We start from the raw sequence: 22611 nt of genomic DNA, 5'->3' as shown, positions 1-22611 counted from the left end.
CCTTTAATCACTGGCAACGTGGTTCTCGTTCTGGAGGGTGTGCCAGCGTTCGATCTTCTTGTCCTTGTTCTTCAGACATTCATACCAGTGTTTCAAGCGCTCTCCCTTAGCCGTAATGCCAAGCTGGCAGCCCCCTGGAAGAGAGGGAGAAGAGACATCATATTTAGAGATGATGCTGATGTTCCAGAAAACCATTTCTACGGGGACAGATCCCACATTTGGGCCATTCCTCTCCACCTCCTGGATCTAAAATGTGGTGGAAACAACTTGAGCTGCACAGAAGACCCCATGAGATGTGGGAGATGGGCAGTACGCTGGGTATTTGATGGCCTGATACAAGCACCCAACCAACCTGTGTGGTCCCACCTGAGGTTCCCCACAGGGTGGGGGACCCACATATCCCTCCCGTCCAGCCAGCAAAATATAGGGCACCAAAACCAGAGCACCAAGACTTGCAGCTCACCAATGTAATCATTCGATTTGCCGATGTCATAATCCCAGACAGAAATGTCCAGTGATTTCTTGGCCAGGTCACTGTGTTTGATATCATAGAAGAACTCCTGCAGAAGGAGAACACCCACATCACCCCAGCATCCCAGGAAATTACCCCTGGAAAGCAGCAGGTAAGGAATTGCAAATGATCTGTCTGTACAGCCGAAATTCAAAATCCAGTGAGAGGACATTTAAAATACACTAATGGAGAGTTTGTCTTCCACCCCCCCTGCACAACACAGTAATTAGCTAAGTTGATTTAATAATATAAAAAATATAAATCCGGCCTTACTTCATTAAACTCGGGATTCAATGTTTTCTTTTTGATCTGTGTCTTGTGCTTGGCCTTTTTTCCCATGTCAGGTTTCAGCCACCTGGGGGCAACAGAAAACAGCTCAAAATGCAAGTCCAAGAACAGGGCGAGTTATAAGCTAAAAAAAGTGAGGTTTGGGGCTAGAAAAAAGCACCTGGACATATTTAAGGCAAATAAATGGGTCAGCCAGTCTCCCCACCTTCTAAGATTATTTAAAATAAATGTAAAATGAGGAAAATCTTCAATACTCTTCCGTCCCCCGGATTGTCAGATGAAACACGGGGAACCATAGAGACCTGCATTGTGCAGAGCACTGGACTCCCCAGGGGTTTTGGAAGGAGCTCTCAGAGCACCAGCTCCTGCCCGAGGACAATGGGTGGCCCCAGGACCATGCGTGACCTCCCTATGCCCACCCCAGCACCTGCTTACAGCTTCACAAAAGGGTCCGAGTAACCGTTGGCGTCCATGGCTGCTAAATGCACACAGCGCACGATGCCGACGATCAAACCGCCCTGCTGGGTGCTGTACATGAGGGACACCAGGATCTTCCCACGCTCCTCTATGTCCCCACCACGATCTACCTGCAAGAGGAAGCCACCAGAGATCATAGAATCATTTTGGCTGGAAGAGACCCTCAAGACCATCAAGTTCAACCATTAATCTAACTCTGGCATTAACCCATGTCCCTGAGAACCTTATCTCTTGTCTGTTCAACCCCTCCAGGGATGGTGACTCCACCACTGCCCTGGGCAGCCTGTTCCAATGCCCGACAGCCGTTTCCAGGAAGAAATTGTTCTCAAGATCCAACCTCAACCTCCTCTGGTGCAACTTGAGGCTGTTTCCTCTCGTTCAATCACTTGTTACATGGGAGAAGAGACCAACACCTTCCATGCTACAACCTCCTTTCAGGGAGTTGTAGAGAGGAAGAAGGAGATGGGAACACAAGAGCTGAGCAAGGAAGATCGTCAACTGCAGAGCAGACGGGACGAGGTGGATACAAGGGAACCTTCTGTCCTCATGGAAGGGTGTGGGGAAGGGGCTTGTTCATGAGAGATAATAGGTGGAGCGTGCACAGAGCATGTCATCCTCCAAGGATTCTTACCTCTTCTTCATACAGTGCCATCCCACGGGATGAGCCGGTCGTTCCAGCACGCTTCATCTTGGATGGGGAAGAGAAAAAGAGAGATTGCCGTGAGTGACTTCTGGAGTCACTTCCCCTGGATTCCCACTATGCTTTTGTCTCCTGGCCTTGACATGTCACATCATGGGTTGGAATCCAACTCCTAAAGATGCCAGTGAAGTCAGGCACCTGCAGCTCTTGGCTGGTTCCAGCTCCAAGCTCACCACTCGCCATTTGTTGGCAACCATGACATTAACGGTAGAAAGAAATGTCACAAACTCACTGGTATCACTCTCTCCAAGCAGATGTTGAAATTCTTTTTCTGATTTGCTTTGAGTTTTTTCAAGGAAACTCTAGTTTCTCCAATAAATTCATTGTGGCCAAATTTGTCTTCATCACACACGGAGATCCTGAAGGGAACAAGAAAGGTGAACATCAACCAGGCTGGAGCAGGACCTGGCTCCACAGCACAAACTCACTCCTGCAAGGTGGACACAGCAAAGCACCATCAAAGCTCCCATCCATCTGGCTCTCCTCTGATCAAAAGCGGTCAGAAAACCGAACTTCTCTTTTGCCAGAAAAAAGCCAACATTTTTAATATATGCCCTGTGATGGGGCAAGAAATCAAAATGTGAACATTTCTTGTAGGAAGGAAATGCCAAAAATTTGAGAGACATCTAAATGTTTTGCTGAGACACTGTCAAATATCATGCGCAGATATGCAACACACAAATCTCTGTGCTGATAACACTAATGCCAATCATTTAATATTAAATTATAGGGTCAAAATGCCTTTCCCCCTCACCTTTTAAAAAGGACCATCAAAATCAGCATGTTTGTTGGAGGATGTTGATTTTGACCAGAAACTGCATTTCCAGATGCTCCACCAACACCTGCACTTTGCTGCCCTCCCAAGGCTGCATTGCAATGCTCTGTGTGAGGACACCCCGGCCCCCATCTCACCAGGAGACACCCCAGCTCCTCTACTCGCCTGAGGGTTTTCCGTTGCATGTCCTCGTCCGTGATGCCATGGTACACCAGTGTCTCGTTCCACACCGGGTTACGGGTGTTGCGCAGAGTCTTCGTTCTCAGCTTATTTGACTGTGGCATCAGAGCAAAACACAGCGCAATTACACCCCTGGACTCCTCCCCACCTAAATTTAGGCTCCTGGCAGAGTCTAAATGAGATGCTCCATCATCTGTGGCTCACAAGAGGTGGTTTGACCAGGGCATGGAGGACTCTGCGGGATGTCAGCGCTGCCTGCTGAGGCTGTCGCGCCGGCGAGCCATCAACCCAGCCGAGCATCACCAACCCGACAACATGGACCTTTATGCCAGCACTGGGGACTCTGTCACCTGCTGTGGCCAGGACAGCTGTCACCACCTGGCTGTTTTCACTGTCTGAGGTCTAATTGCTCAAGGACACTTGTACAAGAAGTCGCACAGGGGAGGCTGTGCAGGGCTTGGGTAACAGCTCTCATGGTTCTAAAGGAGGTGACAGCTTGGGAAATGAGGAACTCTGTCACTTGTTCATATGTCTTTCACAAACACATGTGCACAACAAAAAAATTAAAAGATCAGCAAACAGGACAGCAATAGAAATCAAAGCACTTCCCAAGATCACGACACTTTGATTTACTCTGCACAAGACCATAAAAGCCCCTGCACACAAAATAAACCCATAAACAGAAATCTCTGCTCCATCTCCAGCCCCAAATGCACCCAAACCAGGCAAAGCCTCACCTTGCTGGCTCCAGGCAAGAGGTGCAGCTTGACATAGGGATCTGCCAGGCCATTTGAGTCCATTGGTTTTAAGCCCTAAAAGAGAGTAAGTAAAACATGGGCATGAATGCTCCTCAAGCAGAGGCAGGGAAGAGGGACAAGCCACCCACAAAGCAACTCAGTCAAGAGAAAATGTCTCCAACAAGACAAGAGCATCCTTGTTCTCTTCTCCCAGCAGGCATGGGTTACCACGATGTGCTGAAAAATCAGGTTCACTCGAGGAAGAATCCCACAGACCTTCCTAGCTGGGAGCCAGCCAGACTTAAATCAGTGAAAAAAAGGGGAAAAGGGGACAGACCACTTACTTTGGCCTTGATGAGGGTGCAGTGCAGGGAGCTGTTCTCCTGGTCATAGAGCAGGCTGAACTCCAGTGCTCCCAGCGTCGCTGCCAGCCGGGTAGAGGAGGAACAGTTGGAAATAAGACCTCATTAAAACCCCAGCCAGTAACTGTGTTTAACCAACCCTGATTAGTAATGATTAGAAAGATTTGCAGTCCAAATGTAAAACCAGTGTTCCCTGTGGCCTCCCCTCGCCAGAGACCCCCAACCTTATGGTGCGAGTGACAGTTCCGCAGCAACCACCTCCCCAAAATCCCAGTTTAGCCAAACAGAAACACTCCGGTCAGATACATACTGCCTTCATCAGAGTCGTAGCTGTTGGCATCCTCTTCCTCTTCCTCCTGGGGTGGCTGCCGTGGTGGGGCAGCTGGTGCCGGGGAGACGGCAGGGGGCTGCGGGACAGCAGGGGGCTGTGGGAAGGCTGGGGGCTGCCGAGCTGGCCGCTCCTCTCTGGTAGGGGGCACGGCGTAGCCCCCTCCTCGCTCCTCCCTGGCGGTGGCGCGGGCCGGCTCTGGGGGTCCCAGCGGTGGGCTCGCTGCGGGAGGGACCCCATTAGCCCCCGCCAGCCGCTGCCCCCCAGCCCCTTGCAGGCAGGCGGATTTTACCTTGTCTCTCTGGGAACCGGCCAGCCGCCCCAGGACCTGGTCTTCCCGCTGCTGGTGGCACTGGAGACAGATGGAGCTTTACTGGGGTATTCACCTGAGTGATGCTCTCCATCCCTTTCCCACCCCAGCACTGGCCCGAGCAGGGGGGTCTCTCTTTGGGATGTTCGCCCCCGGAGGGATGGAGCATCCTGGCCACAACCCCATCTCATCCTACCTGTGGGTGCTGCTGGACCAGGGGCTGGACTGGCAGCGGCTGGTGGAGGTGGCCGCGAGGCTTGCAGGGAGTTGGTCCTCTTCACACCTGCAAGGAGAGAGGAGAATCAGCAATATTTACAAAAAAAATAAATAAAACAGAAATTTACAATGGCTCAGAGCACATCAGATTCTCATGAAATACAAACAACATCCCCAGCAGGGCCTCTGCCAGCAAAAAGCAGCTCCCACAGGCAGGGTTGGCCCACACCTGCTCCTTTGGCAGCACCTCGTGGGGCACAGCAGCATGAAACATGCTTTTATTTGGGGTCTCAATGTGGTTGCATTTCATCTTTGCTTAAAATTGGCCTGGCTCGCACTGAGCCTGCTCCTTTTTTCACCTGCAGCTCTCACATTGTACATGAAGCTTTTCAAATTCACATCCTTCCATAGGTCATAGGATGCACCTTTGCTGGGAAAAGCACAGCAGGGTCCTGCCTCTCCTCCCCACAAGCAGGGAAGGGATCAGAGATCCCCCTCCACGACTCTCCACAGTCCCACCAACACCCCAGAGCCCCCCAGCACCAAACCCCACAGAGCAGCATAAACCAGCAGGTGCTGGTGCTCTGCAATGTGAAATCCCTCAGCACCAACGAGTGCTGCACGTTGAGCAGAGACCACCCTGGTACAGCTGCCAGCTTTGTGCACCCCCAGCCCTCTCCTCCCAAACACACAGAAGCATTCACAAGTGTGCACAAGCATGCAGAAGTGCAGGTCTCACCAGGGCTCCTGCTGACCCCGCTCTCAGCAGCATAGTCGTGGCTGTCTGTGTCCCCACTGGCGTTTTCGCTGCCGCAGGGACCTGCTCTGCCTTCGGCCGGCTTGCGGCCGGGCACCGTGGAGCTCCCCCGGGCAGCTGCCACCGCGCTGCTGCCTGCAGGGAGAGCGACACAGGCAGCAGTGAGGACCCGTCTGTCCCCAAAGGTGGCCCTGAGAGGAGCTGCTTGGGTGATGGCCAGCCTGGGTGTCAGCAGGAGGAAGATGAGGATGGGCATGGCCGCTGCAGCATCACACCCAGATGCTGCTCTGCGCCATCCAACCTGCACAGGCTGGTTGGGAAAGCCCAAAGGACATGGCAAACCACGGGGACACCAGGGGACAGGAGAGCCTCACAGGAAAACAAGGACAGAGGTGCCCATCAGTGCCCATCAAACCCTAATGGCATCGCAGCTCCATGGAGCCTGGGGGAGAGGGATCACGTTTTCCTTTTGCTGATCATCTTCCATTTATTAGCGAGACAAGGGTGACAGCTGCCTGTGTCTCTCCATCCATCCGTCCCAGCAGATAAATCCCAGCCGCACACACCAGGGTGCCGGGGTTGCTTCATGGTGATGAATTGCAACCCACAGATGCGACAGAAAAATGCCTCAGTGCTCACCTGGCTTGTGCCGAAGACACCAGGGATAAATCTTTGCTGTGACATAAATGGGATGTTTATCCTTGGCTGCGCTCTCAGGGTCACTGGGCACAAGGATAAAGCAAAACGCAACAGATTGCAGGTGGGGATGAGGAGAGGGGGCGAAAATGCCACAATGCTGAAGAGGAGGGAGGGAGGAAGGGAAACGAGCATCCACAACCAGGAGCCTCGTGGTGCAGGAACAGCAACACAAGAAATATTTTTCCAAGGGAACTTTAGGACAATCACAGGCATGTCACAAGCATGCCGATGGTCAGGAGGGACCTGCAGAGCCTGGCAAAGCCTCCCTGGTGTGCGGGCGAGCTGCTGGCTTCGTAAAACCAGCCTGGGTTTGGGCCAGGAAGCGTAACAGCACCAGTGACCATCGCGATTAAAGAGTCTTAATTAAATAGTTTCCCCAACTGCGGCTGCATGGGAAGATCAAGATCGTCACTCGGCATGACCAGGCACAGCTGGTTGTGTCCTCAGCCCCTTGCTGCCTTCACCACACAGTGAGGAAGAGGAGAGCAAGAGGAGAGTTTGCAGGCACTGAGCTGCTCCCAGCATCATCATTGCCCAGGCGGGAGCAGCTGGTGCTGGAGGAGGATCAGGTAATCTCATTGCCTTGGCATACCAATGCTGAACTGTGAAAATGAGGGTTATTAGTAAAAATTAACTCAAGGCTGGGCACAGTGCACCGGCACCAGGAGCTTCGGTGGGGAAAACCCACCATGAACAGAGCAGCTCGGCTACTCCACCCCTCGCCGACACGCACAAGCCCCCCATGAGCCTCCTAAAAAGTTTCCACAGGAGGTTTTCTAAGGACTGACATTAAATAACTAGAAAAACACCCGTCAATCAGCATCAGGAAATGTCACCTGTGGCGGTAATTCTACTCAGCACTCAGGTCAGCTGCTCGAAATTGCAGCGTTTCAGCCCAGGCGTGTGCAGGAGGCGAGGAAGCCCCAGAATAACTCGGTCCCTGTGTGGTGGGTGGCAGCAGCAAGAAGAGGTCTTGCCGCTGCCAGCTCCCGCAGGAACAACCCATGGGGACAGGAGAAGGGAGAGAGGGAGCTCAGCACCCAGGCAGCAGCACAGGGGAGGGCATAATGCCGGTGCTTACCGTCAGAGTCCTGCTCGGCCGGGGGCCCGGCATCCGCCTGGCCTTGGGGGGCACAAACAGAGCAAGAAGGGGTGAAGCTGCAGCCCACCCATCCCACCAACACCAACTTGGGGCTATGCCAACACTCCTTCCTCACATTTCCTTATTTATTCTTATTTTTTTCTAGGCTTCTGCATCACTGTGTTCATTCCCAGGCACTGCCTAAAGTCCCAGCTGGGCACCCCAGATCCCCATCCAGGGCTGAGGATGCTCAGGGATGTTCCTGCAAACCCCATCCTGACCTGGAGAGCCCTGAGGAAGCCTCCACAGGGAAATTTCTGTGCCCTTTAGAACACAGGCAGCAGCTACATGAATTCTTTCTGCTAAGGGTGGTCGCCCTTGCAGACAGCGGGGAGGTGACCCAGTGCCTCGCTGGTGGAACCCCTGCCCCTTGAACAGAGGGACAGGGTCAGCATCCGCTGTCACCTACCTCGGGTGGGTGCACGGGAGGGGAGTTTCGAGTCCTGGGTGGGCGGCTCCGACGGGCTGGGCTCGCTCAGGGCTTGGGGTCCCTTGTTCTGGCCGATGGGCATCGGCTGGGGCAGGACTTGCTTGGGCAAACCCTTGAAGAACCAGGCACCGGAGCGTTTCCACACCTGGGGGTGCAGGAAATGGGGTGACATCCGTGTCTGGGCAGGATGCTGGGTGCAGACCAGGCAGCCTTCATCCCTGTGTCACCGGGGTCTGCCTCCAGCAGACAACACTGAGGATGTGAACCCACCCAGCACCACACTGCCCACCCTGTCCATTAATTCTTTGACAGGGAGCCAACCTCTGCCCACGACAGCCTCTTCAACCCCAAGACTTTGCTTTGGAGGAAAAAAAAAAAAGTGACATTTTATCTAAAAACCAAGATCATCCTATAAGAACCAGACTCAAGCAACTGGGTGAGGTTCAGTGGGGACGGGCTGGAAGTCCCTGGGAGCATCACCCAGCCTGGAGCTGGTCCCATCTCAGAGGTCTGGGGTGGGGACAAGGACCATGTCCCCACTCCGACACGAGGAGCAGCTGGGTGCCGCGCTCACCTCCCGCTGCTCGCTGCAGATCTTGCAGAGCCAGATGGCGTGGGGCCGGCTGTTTGTGCTCTCCACCCCGCACTTGGTGCAGACATTCTGTGGGGAAAACAAAAAAAGCAAAGCATCAAGTGGCAGCGGGAACTGAAAGGTCCCACTGCACCAGCATCGCTCCTCAGGAGTGTGAGATTAATGAGAGACGGTTAATGAGAGCTCTCCCAGTACAAGCATCAGAGACTGCAGGATGTGCCATGTGCAGAGGGATGCTGGGTAATCAAAGAATAGAATCATTTTGTTTGGAAAAGACCCCCAAGATCATCAAGTCCAACTGTTAACTCACCCCCGGCACTGCCCCATGTCCCTGAGAACCTCATCTCTGGTCTGTCCAACCCCTCCAGGGATGGTGACTCCAGCACTGCCCTGGGCAGCCTGTTCCAATGCCTCACAGCCCTTTGGGGAAGAAATTGTTCCCCAGATCCAATCTCAGCCTCCCCTGGCACAACTTGAAGCCGTTTCCTCTGCTCCTGGCGCTTGTTCCTGGGGAGCAGAGCCCGACCCCCCTGGCTCCAAGCTCCTTTCAGGCAGTTCAGAGATCAGAAGGTCTCCCCTCAGCTCCTGTTCTCCAGCTGAATCCCCAGGTCCCTCAGCCGCTCCCATCACACTTGTGCTCCAGCCCCTCACCAGCTCCGTTCCCTTCTCTCCACTCGCTCCAGCACCTCAAGGGCTTTCTCAGCATGAGGAGCCCAAAACTGACCCCAGGATTCGAGGTTTGGCCTCTCCCTGCCCAGTTCAGGGGATGGTCACTGCCCTGGTACTGGTGGCCACACCAGTGCTGGCACAAGCCAGGATGCTGGTAGCCTCTTGGTCACTTGGGCACAAACATCGACACACGCACCCAAATATCAAGGTGCTCATTCTGGCACTGGGGAGGGTTTGTGGGCGCGGGGGGCTGCAGCGGGGCGATGTCTCACCTTCTTGCAGTCCTCGCAGACAACGCAGGCAGATCCCCGCGGCCCCAGCTGCTCCCCGCAGAGGATGCAGCGGTTCACCCCGTCCCCCAGCACGCTGCGGCGCATGTCCTCCAGCCGGGTCATCAGCCGCCTGGCGGAAAGGGGACAGGGATGTCACAGCCAGGATGCAGGGTCCCGCCCCCCGGGGCAGCTGCTGCCTTTGGTCCAGCCGCTGGTGTAGTTTCCAGCAATCTCTCCTCTTCCAGCAACCAGGGGAAAAGACACATCCCAGGGGACATGTCAATATATTATGTTCCCTTATAGCTTTATATTGCACGACTCTTAACTTCCACCAACACCGCTCTAGCTCCTGCATACACACACATTCATAAAATCCATCCTAGTTAACACCTTTGCACAAAGCTGCTTGGCATCAGTGAAGCGGTTTTTTGCCCCCCCAAAATGGAAACTTTTCCACCCAGTCCCAGTGACTGGCCATGGAAGAGCTGTGAAAGGAGATCTCGGAAGGGCTCTGGCAGGAGGACTGGATAAATTAATTAGTTTTCTCATTTTCTAAGAAAAAACAACTGCATATAATTTACTTTGTGGAAATTATCAGCCCTTTGAGTAAAATGCAAAAAGCCCCCTGGAGAACAGATGGTAAAAATACATCTGCTTACTGCAAAGGTGAAAAAAAAACCAGTTAAGCAACTTCTGAAAACAAAAATAGCAGAGGCAAAAGCAGTTTGCAAAGCAGGAACAAGTTGCCTGTCGAGCACCCCAGAGCAAGTTGTACGCTCAGTTAACCCAGAATCCTGGCCCTAAAAATAGCACTAGAAGGGAAAAAAGGATGCATTTTTTATGCCATTCAGAGAGGAAGGAGAAGGAATGAATAAAGGGAGGAGGAGACCCAAGCCCACCAGAGAGAACCGCAGCCCCCTTGCCTGCGGGGCTGCATCCGCTGCCTGACCCAAATCTGACAAAGCCTGCTGTAAAAAACACCCGATGTTTAAAAGACGTTTTCGTATATGGCTGATGACAGCTTTAGATTTATGCCAGCTTGGCTGCCGGCACCTCGGAATCGCTCACAAGCAATATCTGAGCTCCCCTCAGCACAGAGGCTGCTGTGGTTGGTCTGCAGGGCAGCCGGCACCCTGTGGAAATGTAATGGTGTTGTACGTGTGTGCTTGGTAAAGGGATAGCAGCAAGAAGGGAAAAAAATAAAGCATTGTGGAACGTGCAACTTATTTGTTGGAGACTCGCTGCAGTCAATGGAAGCATGTCAAAGCGCTTCATCCAGCCCAAAGTGGGGACATGGCTCCATGATCCGGTGTGTGTTATCCAATCAAAGCCGCATTATTACAACTACTCATTGAGGTGGAAGATGCTGGCCTTGCTAAAACCCACCGGAGAATTTCCTACCCCAACCTAGGCAGGGGCTGATCTCCCTGGGCACTCAGGGCTGGGGATGTGGAGGTGCCTCCAGAGGGTTATTAATGAACCTGCAGCCCATTCCCAGCAAGCAGATGGGAAAGCTGAACTGGGCCAGACCAGGAACACTGGGCTAAGGAGCCAGACAGAGCCAGCAGATGGGAGAAATCGCCGTGTTCACAGCTCTGGTGTCACCAGATGGGCCAGCCTGCAAGTTCCTTCGGTGTCATCGCCTGAAGTTTCAGCAGCGACACAACCACCAGCTCTCTAAACACAGCAATTCTGGTTCTCAGCCTGAGCTGGTTTGTTTCCTGAACAAAACAGTTTTTGTTGAAAAATAACATTCTCAGGCCATAGCGAGGTGCTTTAATGCCTTTCCACTTTGCTCTTAACAGGGATGCTCTGCGAGCCCAGCTCCCCGCTCCGACTTTATTCCCGGCTGTCTGTCCCTGCCCCCAAGCATCTGCTCCGTGCTGTGCAGACGATCCATGGGTGATTTCTTCCTACAGAATAAATCAGCTGCTAAAGCATCATCTGCCCATGGTGCCTTCCCAAGCTCCACAGCCAACAGACCCTGCTGCAAACACAGAGGTCCCCGTGATTTCAAGAGTCGCATCATCCCATTAACACTTGGTCAGCAATGAGCATTATTCCATTTAGAAACTGGAAAGTAGCTGTTCTGAAAAGACTTATTTAAACAATAATAATAATCATCATCATACCATAGTTGTTTCCAGCCCACGTCCCACCATGTGCAATGTGGGGTCCCCACAAAAAAGGCCCCAACAGCAAATAACCAACATCATCCAGCTTCTGTCGCAGCACATCGCTCCCACCTGGGCAGGGAAACGTTTCTGCAGCAGAACCTCTATTTTCCTGGCAGTGAAGCACATGTACAAGCCCAGATCTTCTGCAATTCCCCCACCCTGTGCTGCAAGAGCTCTGCTCCAAGAGAAGCAGCTTCCAGATGGAAATCTGCAAGCCCAAACAAACTTATTATAGAAACTAGAACAAATGGCACAATCAAAGCAAAAGAAAAAAAAGCCTTTGCATTTCAAGACATTCATTATTTAGCTGCTGCAAAATCTTTCCCAGTCTCTCATTTACCAGAAGCGGCTCCTTAAGAGGTTTTTTTTTAACCAGTGGAAATGCTTCAGCAGCCAGTACACACACCTGTGGCATCAGTTTCAAGCAAAGCATATTTGCCTAATTAAAACACCCATTCAAGTCAGAGAAATGGGGCTTTTTTTTTCCTCTGATTCAAACTCTGCCTTGAGAAGACTGTATAAAAATTGAGATTTTTAAGTTCTGGCATGAACCTGGCAGAAAGCGGGGGTACTGCACTGAGACCCACAGGCTGGGAAGCTCCTGAGCAAAGTGAGCAAAAAGCCCAAATTTCTCTTTAATTTCACCCAACACCACCTTCCACGCATGGGCTGCTCAGTAACCCGTAACCAGAGGGATGCTCTGCGCTTGCCCAGGAACCAGTTCAGTGCCTTCCCAAAAGCTTTGCTCTCCCTTTTCCCCAAGATATCATTTGTTTCTTACTTTTATTGCCTATAAACCAGCCATCTAATTCATCCCTCTCCCCTGCACGTCTTTAGGACCACAGCAGCATCTTCCTCATCATTATGGGCGCTTCAGAGTGCCCATCCCTCTGTAAGACTGACTTCAAAGAGCAGGAAATCTGCTTCAAATTGTTAAAATAGGGGGAAAAAAAATATAGAGGAGTAATGCCCCGCGAAGTGGGAGAGCATCCGTCATCTGCCGGAGGAACTGGGATTAGTCACTGATGGGAGCGCGATATAAGAACAGGTTGATGCGCTATATCTGAAATGCTTAACGTGCACCTGAGATAACAGTAATAAAACAGTCCCCCGATAATATAATGTCTGCCTGGCCCCAGAAATATGGTTTGGAAGAGAAAGATGAGCAGCCCCATTGTCCCTGCGTGTTCCTGCCCACGGCCAGGTGGGGAAGGGCTGGTGTTGGGAGGAAGAGCTGCAAATATCACAGGATCAGAGATGGGCTGGGGCTGGAAGGGACCTCTGGAGATCACCCAGTCCAACCCCTGCTAAAGAGCAGATCGCACAGGATTGTGTCCAGAGAAGGAGACTCCACATCTGCTCCGGGCAGCCTGTTCCAGGCTCTGGCACCTCAAGGGAAATAAGTTTCTCCTCATTTTCAGAGGGAACCTCGTGTGTTTCAGTCTGCGCCTGATGCCCCTCATCCCATCATCGGGCACCTCTGAAAGGAGTCTGGTCCATCCTCTTGACACCCACCCTGAGATACTTATCACATTGATAAGAACTCTTGCAGCTTCTCCAGCTGAACAGCCTCAGCACTCCCAGCCTTTCCTCATCAGAAAGATGCTCCAGACCCCTCAGCATCTTTGTAGCTCACTGCTGGACTCTCTCCAGTAATTCCTTGTCTTTCTTAAACTTGGGAGCCCAGAACTGGACCCAGTACTGCAGATGAGGCCTCACCAGGGCAGAGCAGAGGGGGAGGATGGAGAGCAAACATCAACCTGCTGGCCACACTCTTCCTCACGCACCCCAGGTACCACTGGCCTTCTCGGGGATTTCAGGCAGGCAGAGGGTCCCCCAGGGACACGGCAAAGGCTGCTCATTGGGCTGAGGGATAGGATAGGATAGAGGCATAGAATGAGGGACAGATAGGACAGAAGCCCGCCTGCTACAGCATTTTCTCTTGCACAATCCAGGGTGGGACAGAGAGTCACCGGCGTTAAGTGCTGATGATCTCGGGGAAACAAGATTTAACAGCGGGGCAGGCACCAAAGAGTTTGTTGTGTTTAAATATTCATCGCCACTCTGCAGAAATGAATGGCTAAAGATGTGCCTAATGGGTTTTAAACGGTGTTGGGGAGGACATTTAGTGCAGCAAATGATGAACTGCTGCACGAGGCAGGAGAACGACCTGATCCGTGAGGAAGGACCTGACCCAGAGCACCCCCAGCCCAATGGGGACGGACTCAGCCACCACTTATGTGGCAAAAAAATGCAAGTAAAACACAAAGGAGGTCAACAACTGCCTCCAGAATTAAGCACTGACTTGGCTCTGTGGGGAAATCATGTGCCTTAAAGGGCTGAATATTAAATTAAGGCTAATTTTAATGGTATAAAAGAGACAAGAAGCCAAGCTACAGATTAAAGAACACATAATTAAAATCAGGATGGAAAATTAGAAGCGATTTTCTTGCCTTACAAGCGCATAGGTAAGTAAAGGTAAAGCATCTTCTGAGCTTTCAGAGGTCGAGTTTTGAAGCTCATCCTCCACCCAGAGCCCCTGCTATGGAGGGAAGATGCCTGAGGAGGCCGAGGGATTCGGGCATTTCCACGTGTCCTGTTCCATGCTAGTGCATCCCTCCAGGTGCTCGCTGCCTCCTGTGATGTGTCACAGGGGAGTTGTCATTGTGCAGGCTCATCCCAGTCTCAGAAAGAGGAGAGTAGATTTTTTGAGGGGGAAATAAAGAAAAAAATAAAATAAAATAAAAATCCCAGAAGGCCGTGAGTGGTCTTCTGGCCATGAATTAACTTAATCTCTTCTAGAAGCTAGCAGCTCGGGAGACATTTGTCTGCCTCCAGCAACCACCCTGCCCTTCCTGGCCCCTATTTTTATTTTGGTGGTGTTTGAACACGAGGAGGAAAATATGAGCCTGTGGTCCCCACAGAGCATCTCTGCTGCCCGCCACCGAGGTTAATGACTTAATCCCCTGTGACTTCAGCCATCTGCTCCAGCACTGTGCATGTGTCATCCCAGCAATCAGCAGCCAAATTAAAAAGCAATCCTGCTCAATAGCTGGTCCACTTGGAGGAAAGGTGAGGGACTGTAACCCAGGGAGAGACAGTCAAAGCATTGTACTTTTAGAGGGGCCTAAAAGTCAAATCATAACACTTTTAGAGGGAAGGGAATAGCTGCACCCAGGCAGGGGCATGGCCAGATCCAGGAGCGATTGTCACATCAGCCCCAGGAGAACCAGCTCTGTGCCACAAGGTGCTCTCCAGAAACAGAAATTTCTAACTTTGGACAGGTTAAGATCTTTTCTTCAATGCCAAGAGCACAACAGATCTCATTAGGCAGCAGAGCAGACTCGGTGGGTGATTGATGGCACCTAATTACAGGTACATAACAGAGCCAATTAGTGCCTGCAGGTGCTCTGATGTCAGCTGGGAGGAACTGGCTCCTCATGGGCCACAGCTGGAGCATCACCACAGCTGGAGCATCACCACAGCTGGAGCATCACCACAGCTGGAGCATCACCAGAGCCCCGCAGGGACCCCCAAGCACAGCCCAGGCCAAGCGGAGAGGGAGAAGGGATGTGAACAGCTCCATCCCTGCCGTCCTCCAAGCCCTTTGCCCCTGAACTGCCTCAAAAGGATTATCCTAATCCCCTGGCAGCTGTAAAGTCCTTCATCAAGTCACACCCAACACACTCTCACTGTATAAGATGATTTCAGCTCCTATTATCCTTCTCTGTGCTATGAGACAATGACCCAGCCAAAAAAAGACGACACATACCAAAGTGTCCCTTGTCCTACAATCCTCATCAGCATCCAGAGCACGTATCCCGCGGGCTGCCATCCACCCCTGGTGCTAAAAATACTCTTTGGCTAAATTAATTTGAGCTGGATTTGACACGAAGCCCGACTTCACAAACATCTTCTCGACAAGTAGCATCGATTTGTTCCCCCCTTGTCCCGGCTGAGGGGATCATGGGATGGAGCGATGCAGCAGAGGGGACACAAGAGGGCAGGAGAAGGGAGGAGGAGATGGATGGACACTAAATCAGGAGGAAATCCAAGGCTCTAGGGTGACCATTTGCAGCCAGCACTTCATGATTGCTCAGGTATTATCTGTGAAGCTAAATCCCTTCAACCCATCCACTTATGAAGACAACTCCAAGTATCTACTGCATGTTCCCCCTTGGGAAAGCACATTCACTTCACGCAAGCTGTTCTTTATATTAACCAAAAACCGGGTTTGTAATGGATTTTCCTTCTTTTCCTCTTATAGGAATAGAAAATCCCAGAAAACCGCAGAAAATCCAGCTTTCCAGGGGCGCCTCCCTAAAGCAGCCTGGCCAGCTGAGGGACACAGTCACAACCGCTGTGTCCCCACAAGGTGCCAGCCTGGCAAACCCGGATTATTTTGTAATATAAGGAGCTATTCTGGATAACATCCGAGCAGCTCCCGCACGGGTGGTTCTGTACAAGACTGATATAGCTGCTGTCCCGTATTTCTGCAGCTGCACATCCTACAGCCCTTGTTCTGCCAGCCAACAAACACAAAGGAGCTGGCACAGCTCCTGCGACGCCTCCACGCAGGAGGAAAATCAGCTGCGCCTGCACATCCGCCAGCTCCGCTCTGAGTACGGCACGGAGTCCTCTGCCCAGCTTTTTCATGAATGAGGACGAGAAAACCTCCTCCGCCTCAGCTAACAAAGGTAAAAGGGAGCGCTTCTGCAGGTTTGCAAACAGCTGCAGGGATGCACAATGCAAAATAAAATCTCTCCCTCACTGCTGAAGTTCATTTAAGCATGATCCGAAGAGCATCACATTTGAGAGTAATTCTTACGGGGCTGCACACGTGCAAAAAGCCGGGGAAAATGCTGTTTGTAAGCACTTTTCGGGAATGAATCACCACCATTCATAGCTGCTTTCACCTGGTTCCTGCCAGAAAGGCGGCAGAGGCAAGCGTTGCATGTTGTATCAATGCCAGCTGGGAGCAGCACAACCGTGGGGCGCCCACCGAGCGCCGGGCAGTGCAAACAGCCTCAACTCTTCGCAAACCTGCTCCTAACAAAGCATTTCTTAAAAACAACCAAATAAACCCAGCACTTAGGAGACAACAGGCTGCAGCCACCGAGGAAGAGCACATGCTGCAGCTGGAGCACCCTGCGCTGCGTCGCGAACGCACACATGGTATTTTGGTGGTATTAAACAGCCGGGGTGATGGATTAAAACTCTGGTTGTGGTGCTACGCTTTGCATGTGCCTGTTTGCTAAGCAAAGCTGACCCCAAGGTATGAGAAGGGCTTTGACACTCTCTGAGGCAGAAGAATCACAGAATCACAGCATGTAAGGGACTGGAAGGGACCTCAAAAGAGAGTGTGGTTCCTGCCTGGGCCTGAGTATTTTCCCTACAAGGGAAAAACAGAAAAAGGCAGTCGGTGCTTAAGCTCATCAAGAAGAAAACGCTCCTCTGTAATGAAAAAAAGGCAGGATGCCTGACAAACGGGATTATGGAGATCCCCTCCGGAAAACCACTCCCAGCTGTACAGCAAGTCAATACCTAATTATGAGCATTACTTCACCTGGCACCTTTGCCCAGGCAGGATAGAGATGCAGTAAAAGCAAACACAGGCACTTGGTGCCCTCTGCTCCACGCTGGGAATGCCGCAGCACCCACCAGTGGCCGTGGGTGCCCACCGTGATGTGGCTGGGCAGCACCAGCACCCCCAGATCCTCTGGGAGCTGGTCCCAGCACACGGCCAGCCCCGAGGCTGAGCATTGCTCTGACCTATTCGGCTCATTTCTGGGTGGCAGGAGGGATTAAACACCAGGACACATGGCTGGAGGGCCTGATTGATCCATCCATGTTCCTAAAACAAGATAAAACACCTTTTGGTGAGCCACAGCTTTGGCTGTGCTCAGGACTGGGCAAGCAGCAGCAGCTTCACTGTCTGGAATGAGATCACAGAACTATTTGGGTTGAAGGGATCTCCAAAGCTCGAACCCCTGCCATGAGCAGGGACATCTTCACCAGCTCAGGTTCTCAGAGCCCCGTCCAGCCTGGCCTGGGATGTCTCCAGGGATGGTTCATCCACCACCTCTCTGGCCAACCTGGGCCAGGCTCTCACCACCCTCAGGGCAACAATTTCTTCCCCATGTCCAGCCTGAATCTCCCTCCTTTAGTTTAAAACCATCACCCCTTGTCCTATCCCAACAGGCCCTGCTGAAAAGTCTGTCCCCATCTTTCTTATGGTCCCCTTTAAGTACGGGAAGGTCACAATAAGGTCTCACTGGAGCCTTCTCTTCTCCAGGCTGAACAACCCCAGCTCTCTCATCACCGCTACCCTGAGTCTGTCCTTCCACTTCTCTCCAAAAGCCAGGGATGGGCTGCTTGCTGCCGTGCAAAGTGATAGAACAGCAGCCACTTGTCATTTAAAAATAAATAAATAAATAAATAAATAAAAAATCAATGAGACTATAAATTGTTGGTCCAGAACATGCAGCTCCCTCCCCTGCTCACAGGTTCCTCCTGGCCAAGGACCAGCACCAGCTCTAAAAGATCCCCCGCAGCTCGATTCAGAAGCACTGCAGTGCAGCGCGGGAGAGCGGCCAGAGCCCGTGCTCCCCTAGTACCGCCAGGCCCCGGGGCCCCGCGTTCCCATGTCACCGGTGCCACTCCCGTCATACCCGATGCGCTCCTGCTCCATCTCCTCCATCTTCTCGGCCCGGGCGATGACTCGGTTGATGATCTCCTTCTCCTCATCCGTCAGCTCCTCGCCCTTGCGCTGCCGGTCGGGTTGGCCGCCCCGCGTTGTCCAGCCGGCGGGGACCCTGCGGGGACAGGGGGAACGGGTTTTGGCCACAGATCATGTATGTGCATGCATGAGTGTGTGTAACAGCCAGGCAGCAGTGCCCAAGCTTTGGGAACATGGGGTGCGATACCCCTCAGCCTCTGAGGAATCCTGCAAACACCCCCCACCCAGTAAGTCAAAGCTCTTATTTCCCTTTTAGGAGGGTTTCATATAGAAACAGTAGTTTCATACAGAGAAAACCAATTTCCTTCTCAAAAATATTATCATAATTTCCATGCTAAGCATCAATTGATGTGGTTGCTTTTGCACCATGTAACGCTGGGTTTGCCAGGGAGCTGCCGTACTGGGGCGATGGCATTTTGGGGGGTACCTTTCATCAAACATGAGAGTTTTTCCCTCTCTTAACAGCATTTCCAAAGATCGTCTTGCACAGTGAGCACAGCCTGGGTGTCAGGCAGCTTTAACCTGGTGGCACAGGAACGTGGTGGCACAATAACGTTTGCCACTCAGCCCTGCAAATTAGCAGGTGGCCAAGGGGCAATGCTAACGAAGGATACAAAAGACAAAAATGTCCCTCCTCCCCCCGCTTCTTCTGCTCATCTAAAGACCTTTCGTAGGTCTTTTCCCCCTGGACTGGGCAGACTCTCATGGTCTTAAGCCTTAAAATTCATTAAAACCCCATGCAAAACTTCCCAAAATTAATTGCTTTTTTATTGTATCTAGGGCAAGGTTTTTCCTGTTCTCTCAAGACAGTTAGAGCCGCAAGTAAAGAGCAATAGGCCAAATAGACCCAAACAAGTGAGATACTTACTGCTCCTTCTCGCTGCTGGGAGGCAAAAGAAAGAGAGGGGACAAGGATTAGGGGACAGAGGGGACAGGGACTGCTCAGCCAGCACTCTCCCTACCTCAGGGGTGATGGTCCCTAACAGTGCGTCCCCCCATGGACCCTGCTGCTCCCCTGAAGTGTTGCAGAGCAGCCAGCTCCCAGCCCTGCATCGTCTCGGCACACACAACCAGCCCCCACCCATGGGTTCTGCCACCACCCATCCCACCAGGACGGAGCCCTGCAGCATCGCTCAGCACAGCAGATATGTTGGAGGGCATCAGGACAGACGGATGAGGCTCCTCATCAGCACAGGGGTGCGTGACACCCATGTGTCCATCCCCACCAACCCTTCTCAGGGGGTTTAGGAGGCAAAATGTCCCCATCCAATGGGTGTAAACCCAATTCCCAGTGTCTCCAGAAGAGAAACTGGGGTGGTTGCACCCGCATCACCTCCTACCCCCGGGGACCCTCGTCCTCCCCAGCTCCATCCCTGTGTCCCCGGTCCCCTCCTCTCACCTGGCCCGGAGAGACATGGTCCTGTCGCTGGGACACATCCACCGGTCAGAGCTGCCACCCACCACCGCGTTGGTCATCGCCGGCCGCCGAGGGGACACGGGGACTCGCGGAGCGAGTTCGGGCACAACGATGGCTCCGCCGACAAACGCCAAAAATCACTTTGCTCCTCTGCCTGTGCTCTCAGACAGCAGCGATGCTGATGAAGGGAACCTGGTGCTTTCCACCAGGCTGCAGATTAAAAAAAATAACCAAAACACAAAATCATACCGGGCAGGGCTTTATTTTTGGCATGAAGAGGAGTGAGAGCAGGGAGAGGAATGGGAATGTCACTTGAGCCACTGTCTCGATGTTGTGCATGAGATGCAGGAGCCGACAGCCACCACCCTCCAGGGAGGGCAACGAAGCCACGCTCCGCACAGATGTGATTAATGAGATACCTGACCTCACATTAATTATGAGGCTTCAGAGCTGGGAGGGAAGAGGATCTTTCTGTTTCAGACAAAAAGCTACAAACAAGGGAACTTTCTCCCCAAAACCCCACACATCTTGCTGTCCTCTCCAAAAATCACAGGCACTCTGGATCAGAACTCCTCCTCTTTCATTTTTCTTTGCTAAAGTTTTTGCAAAATGAAACCTGGAGATGCACCAAAGGAGGATGTGGCAACAGGACCCAAAGGTGATGTTCTGTCTACTTATCTTGACACAGGAATCACCACAAAGGGACCTGTCCAAACCCTTCCCCTTTCAGCAAAACTGATGGTTTTTATTAAGAAACAAATTGATGTAAAATTCAGAACGTGAGTGTTTATTTATCCCACTACTCATTTATCCCCTTACTCATTGCACAGGGATGGGGACTGGACAGTAAAGCCCGAGCTGATGCCAAGCAGCATCACCCAAGACACCAGGATGGATCCATCTGTCCCATCGTCTCTTTTGGGGAAAAAACAGTGCAGGCAGGACAGTGTCCCCCAGTGTCCCCCAGCCAAGGGCAGGATCCTTCACCCCTGCCCGGCCCAGGGATGCTGCAATCAAACCCTGAGCCACTGTCACCACCTGGGGATGGTCCCCAAGGGCAGCAGGTGCAGCTCGTGAGTCTGTGGACGGCGTCACCCATGAGATACCACTGGCACAGGGAGAAGCTCAGGTCGAGCCTCTCGTTACAGTCTGTAAGATGGAAATAAAAGAGCAAAGGCAATCCATCCTCAAAGGGCTCAGCTTTGCCGCAGCACTAACGAGAGCACCAGGCAATGCGGAGGATACGAATCGCCCCTTCGTTAGGACCCCCTGCCCACGGGTGAAGTTTTTGTGAGCTCAACCATCTCCCATCTGTGGGTTGTTCACCCACACAGAGCAAGCATGGGGTACCCACCGGGACCCCCCCGCCGCAGCAGCCTGCATCGCTGGCAGCACCTGCATTTGAATGGCTTCCTCCTGCCTGCAGCGGAGCTGAAAAAAAACAGCCTGTAAAACCCCAAAACCCTCTGCAGAGCCTGGCCCGCGAGCACCAGCGCTGCGCCCAGCCCAGGGACCATTCACCCTCCCAAACCTGCTGCGCTGGGAAGATGCTGCACGAGGAAGATGCTGCCCCAGATCCCTCCCCAGCTGGAAGGGACCATTCAGCCACCCATGTCCTGCCGGGTCCCAGCACCAAAGCCATTAATGTTCCAGTGCATCCCGGCAACACCAGAGCTCAGCCCAAACACAGCAAATGCACCTTTGCAGGGCACAAAGTAACTCCAGCCCCCAGCAAAACTCCAGCTGGGGAGGTTGTCCCAAGGAGAAGATGGAAAACAGGAGTTCGCAAAATTGGCTCACTAAAATCACAGACCGAGACACGAAAAACATGCAACATTCCCAGAAAAGGGAAAAATTATAAATCACATCTTCCACTTTCTGCTCTGCAACATTGCAGGTGTTTCTCCATCACTCCCTGAAGTGTCAGCAGAGATCTGAGGCTCACCTTTGCTTCACTGATAACTTGCAAAAATACAGATAGATATATATATATATACACACACCAAAAAAACCCCCATCAAACAGTGAAGCGCATGGTGTAATTAATGCTCCACTTGTTTCATACAGCAACTATTCCTGTGCCAAAGCAGAAGGCTCTAATTGACAAGGTCAGTTAAATAAGCAAATTGTTCATTTCCATCCCCACAATCTGCACTGCAGCAGCAAACTCCTGCCAGGGATTTGGGGCCCCACCAGGAGCAGGGGGTCTCGTGAGGTTCCCTGCAGATTTAAGGGGGTGCCCTGGGAGGGCAGTTCCTCTTGCCAGCACTCAGTTTTGGGGAGATGCGGGTGGATAAGGGACTTGCCCAAGGTCATGCAGAGCAGGAGCAGCCACCCCAAACGTGCAAAGAATAGGGGAAAATCCCTGATTTTTCCTAGTAAAGAGGGCAGAGCGATCACCGGCACTTCAGCTGGTGGGAAGGAAAACTCCTTCCCCCAACTAGAACTTTCTGCTAATAATAGCGGGGCCACGGGCGTTTTGCTTTGTTGCGGATGGAGAAGAGCCCGGGGACGGCTCCTGGAGGAATACACCAGCTTTTCCCTGCGCCTATAAATAATAGATTCCGAACATCTACTTTGCATTACTTCCAGCAACTACTCTTGCTTGTCCTAATGCTTGGTTCTGCACTTTTAGCGAGCAGTAAAGAACAAAATAACAGCTTTCGGTGGCTTTTTGCCCCCACCCAATCCTTGTTCACAAGCAAAAGGATGTGGCAATCCAAGTCATGATCGATGGGGTGCAGCAGCCTCTAAGTTAATGAAATGGAAATATTCCACCTCAAGAAGGTGCCAAGACCTCCCAGGGTTTGCTGTCCCCAAAGTGTCCCAGGACC

At 52.2% G+C, this 22611-nt stretch overlaps 1 protein-coding gene across 1 annotated transcript; it reads right to left on the bottom strand.

Moving 5' to 3' along the window:
* Positions 1-3: 3 nt before the first annotated feature.
* On the bottom strand, positions 4-19836 carry RPH3A (rabphilin 3A; the record flags this gene model as incomplete). Its single annotated transcript, XM_080355431.1, has 20 exons — positions 4-134; positions 464-560; positions 785-866; positions 1235-1386; positions 1908-1964; positions 2209-2335; positions 2917-3026; positions 3669-3743; positions 4013-4092; positions 4341-4580; positions 4651-4710; positions 4865-4951; positions 5624-5776; positions 7422-7463; positions 7891-8056; positions 8486-8572; positions 9445-9574; positions 18293-18436; positions 19229-19243; positions 19760-19836. 20 exons carry the CDS (start codon positions 19834-19836, stop codon positions 4-6), a joined length of 2112 nt encoding a protein of 703 aa, XP_080211557.1.
* Positions 19837-22611: the final 2775 nt, after the last annotated feature.

This window comes from Nesoenas mayeri (assembly GCF_963082525.1).
Source record: "Nesoenas mayeri genome assembly, chromosome: 17".
Lineage (NCBI taxonomy): Eukaryota > Metazoa > Chordata > Aves > Columbiformes > Columbidae > Nesoenas > Nesoenas mayeri.
Note: the sequence above shows the minus strand (reverse complement) of the source record. Positions and strands in the feature narration are given on the sequence as shown.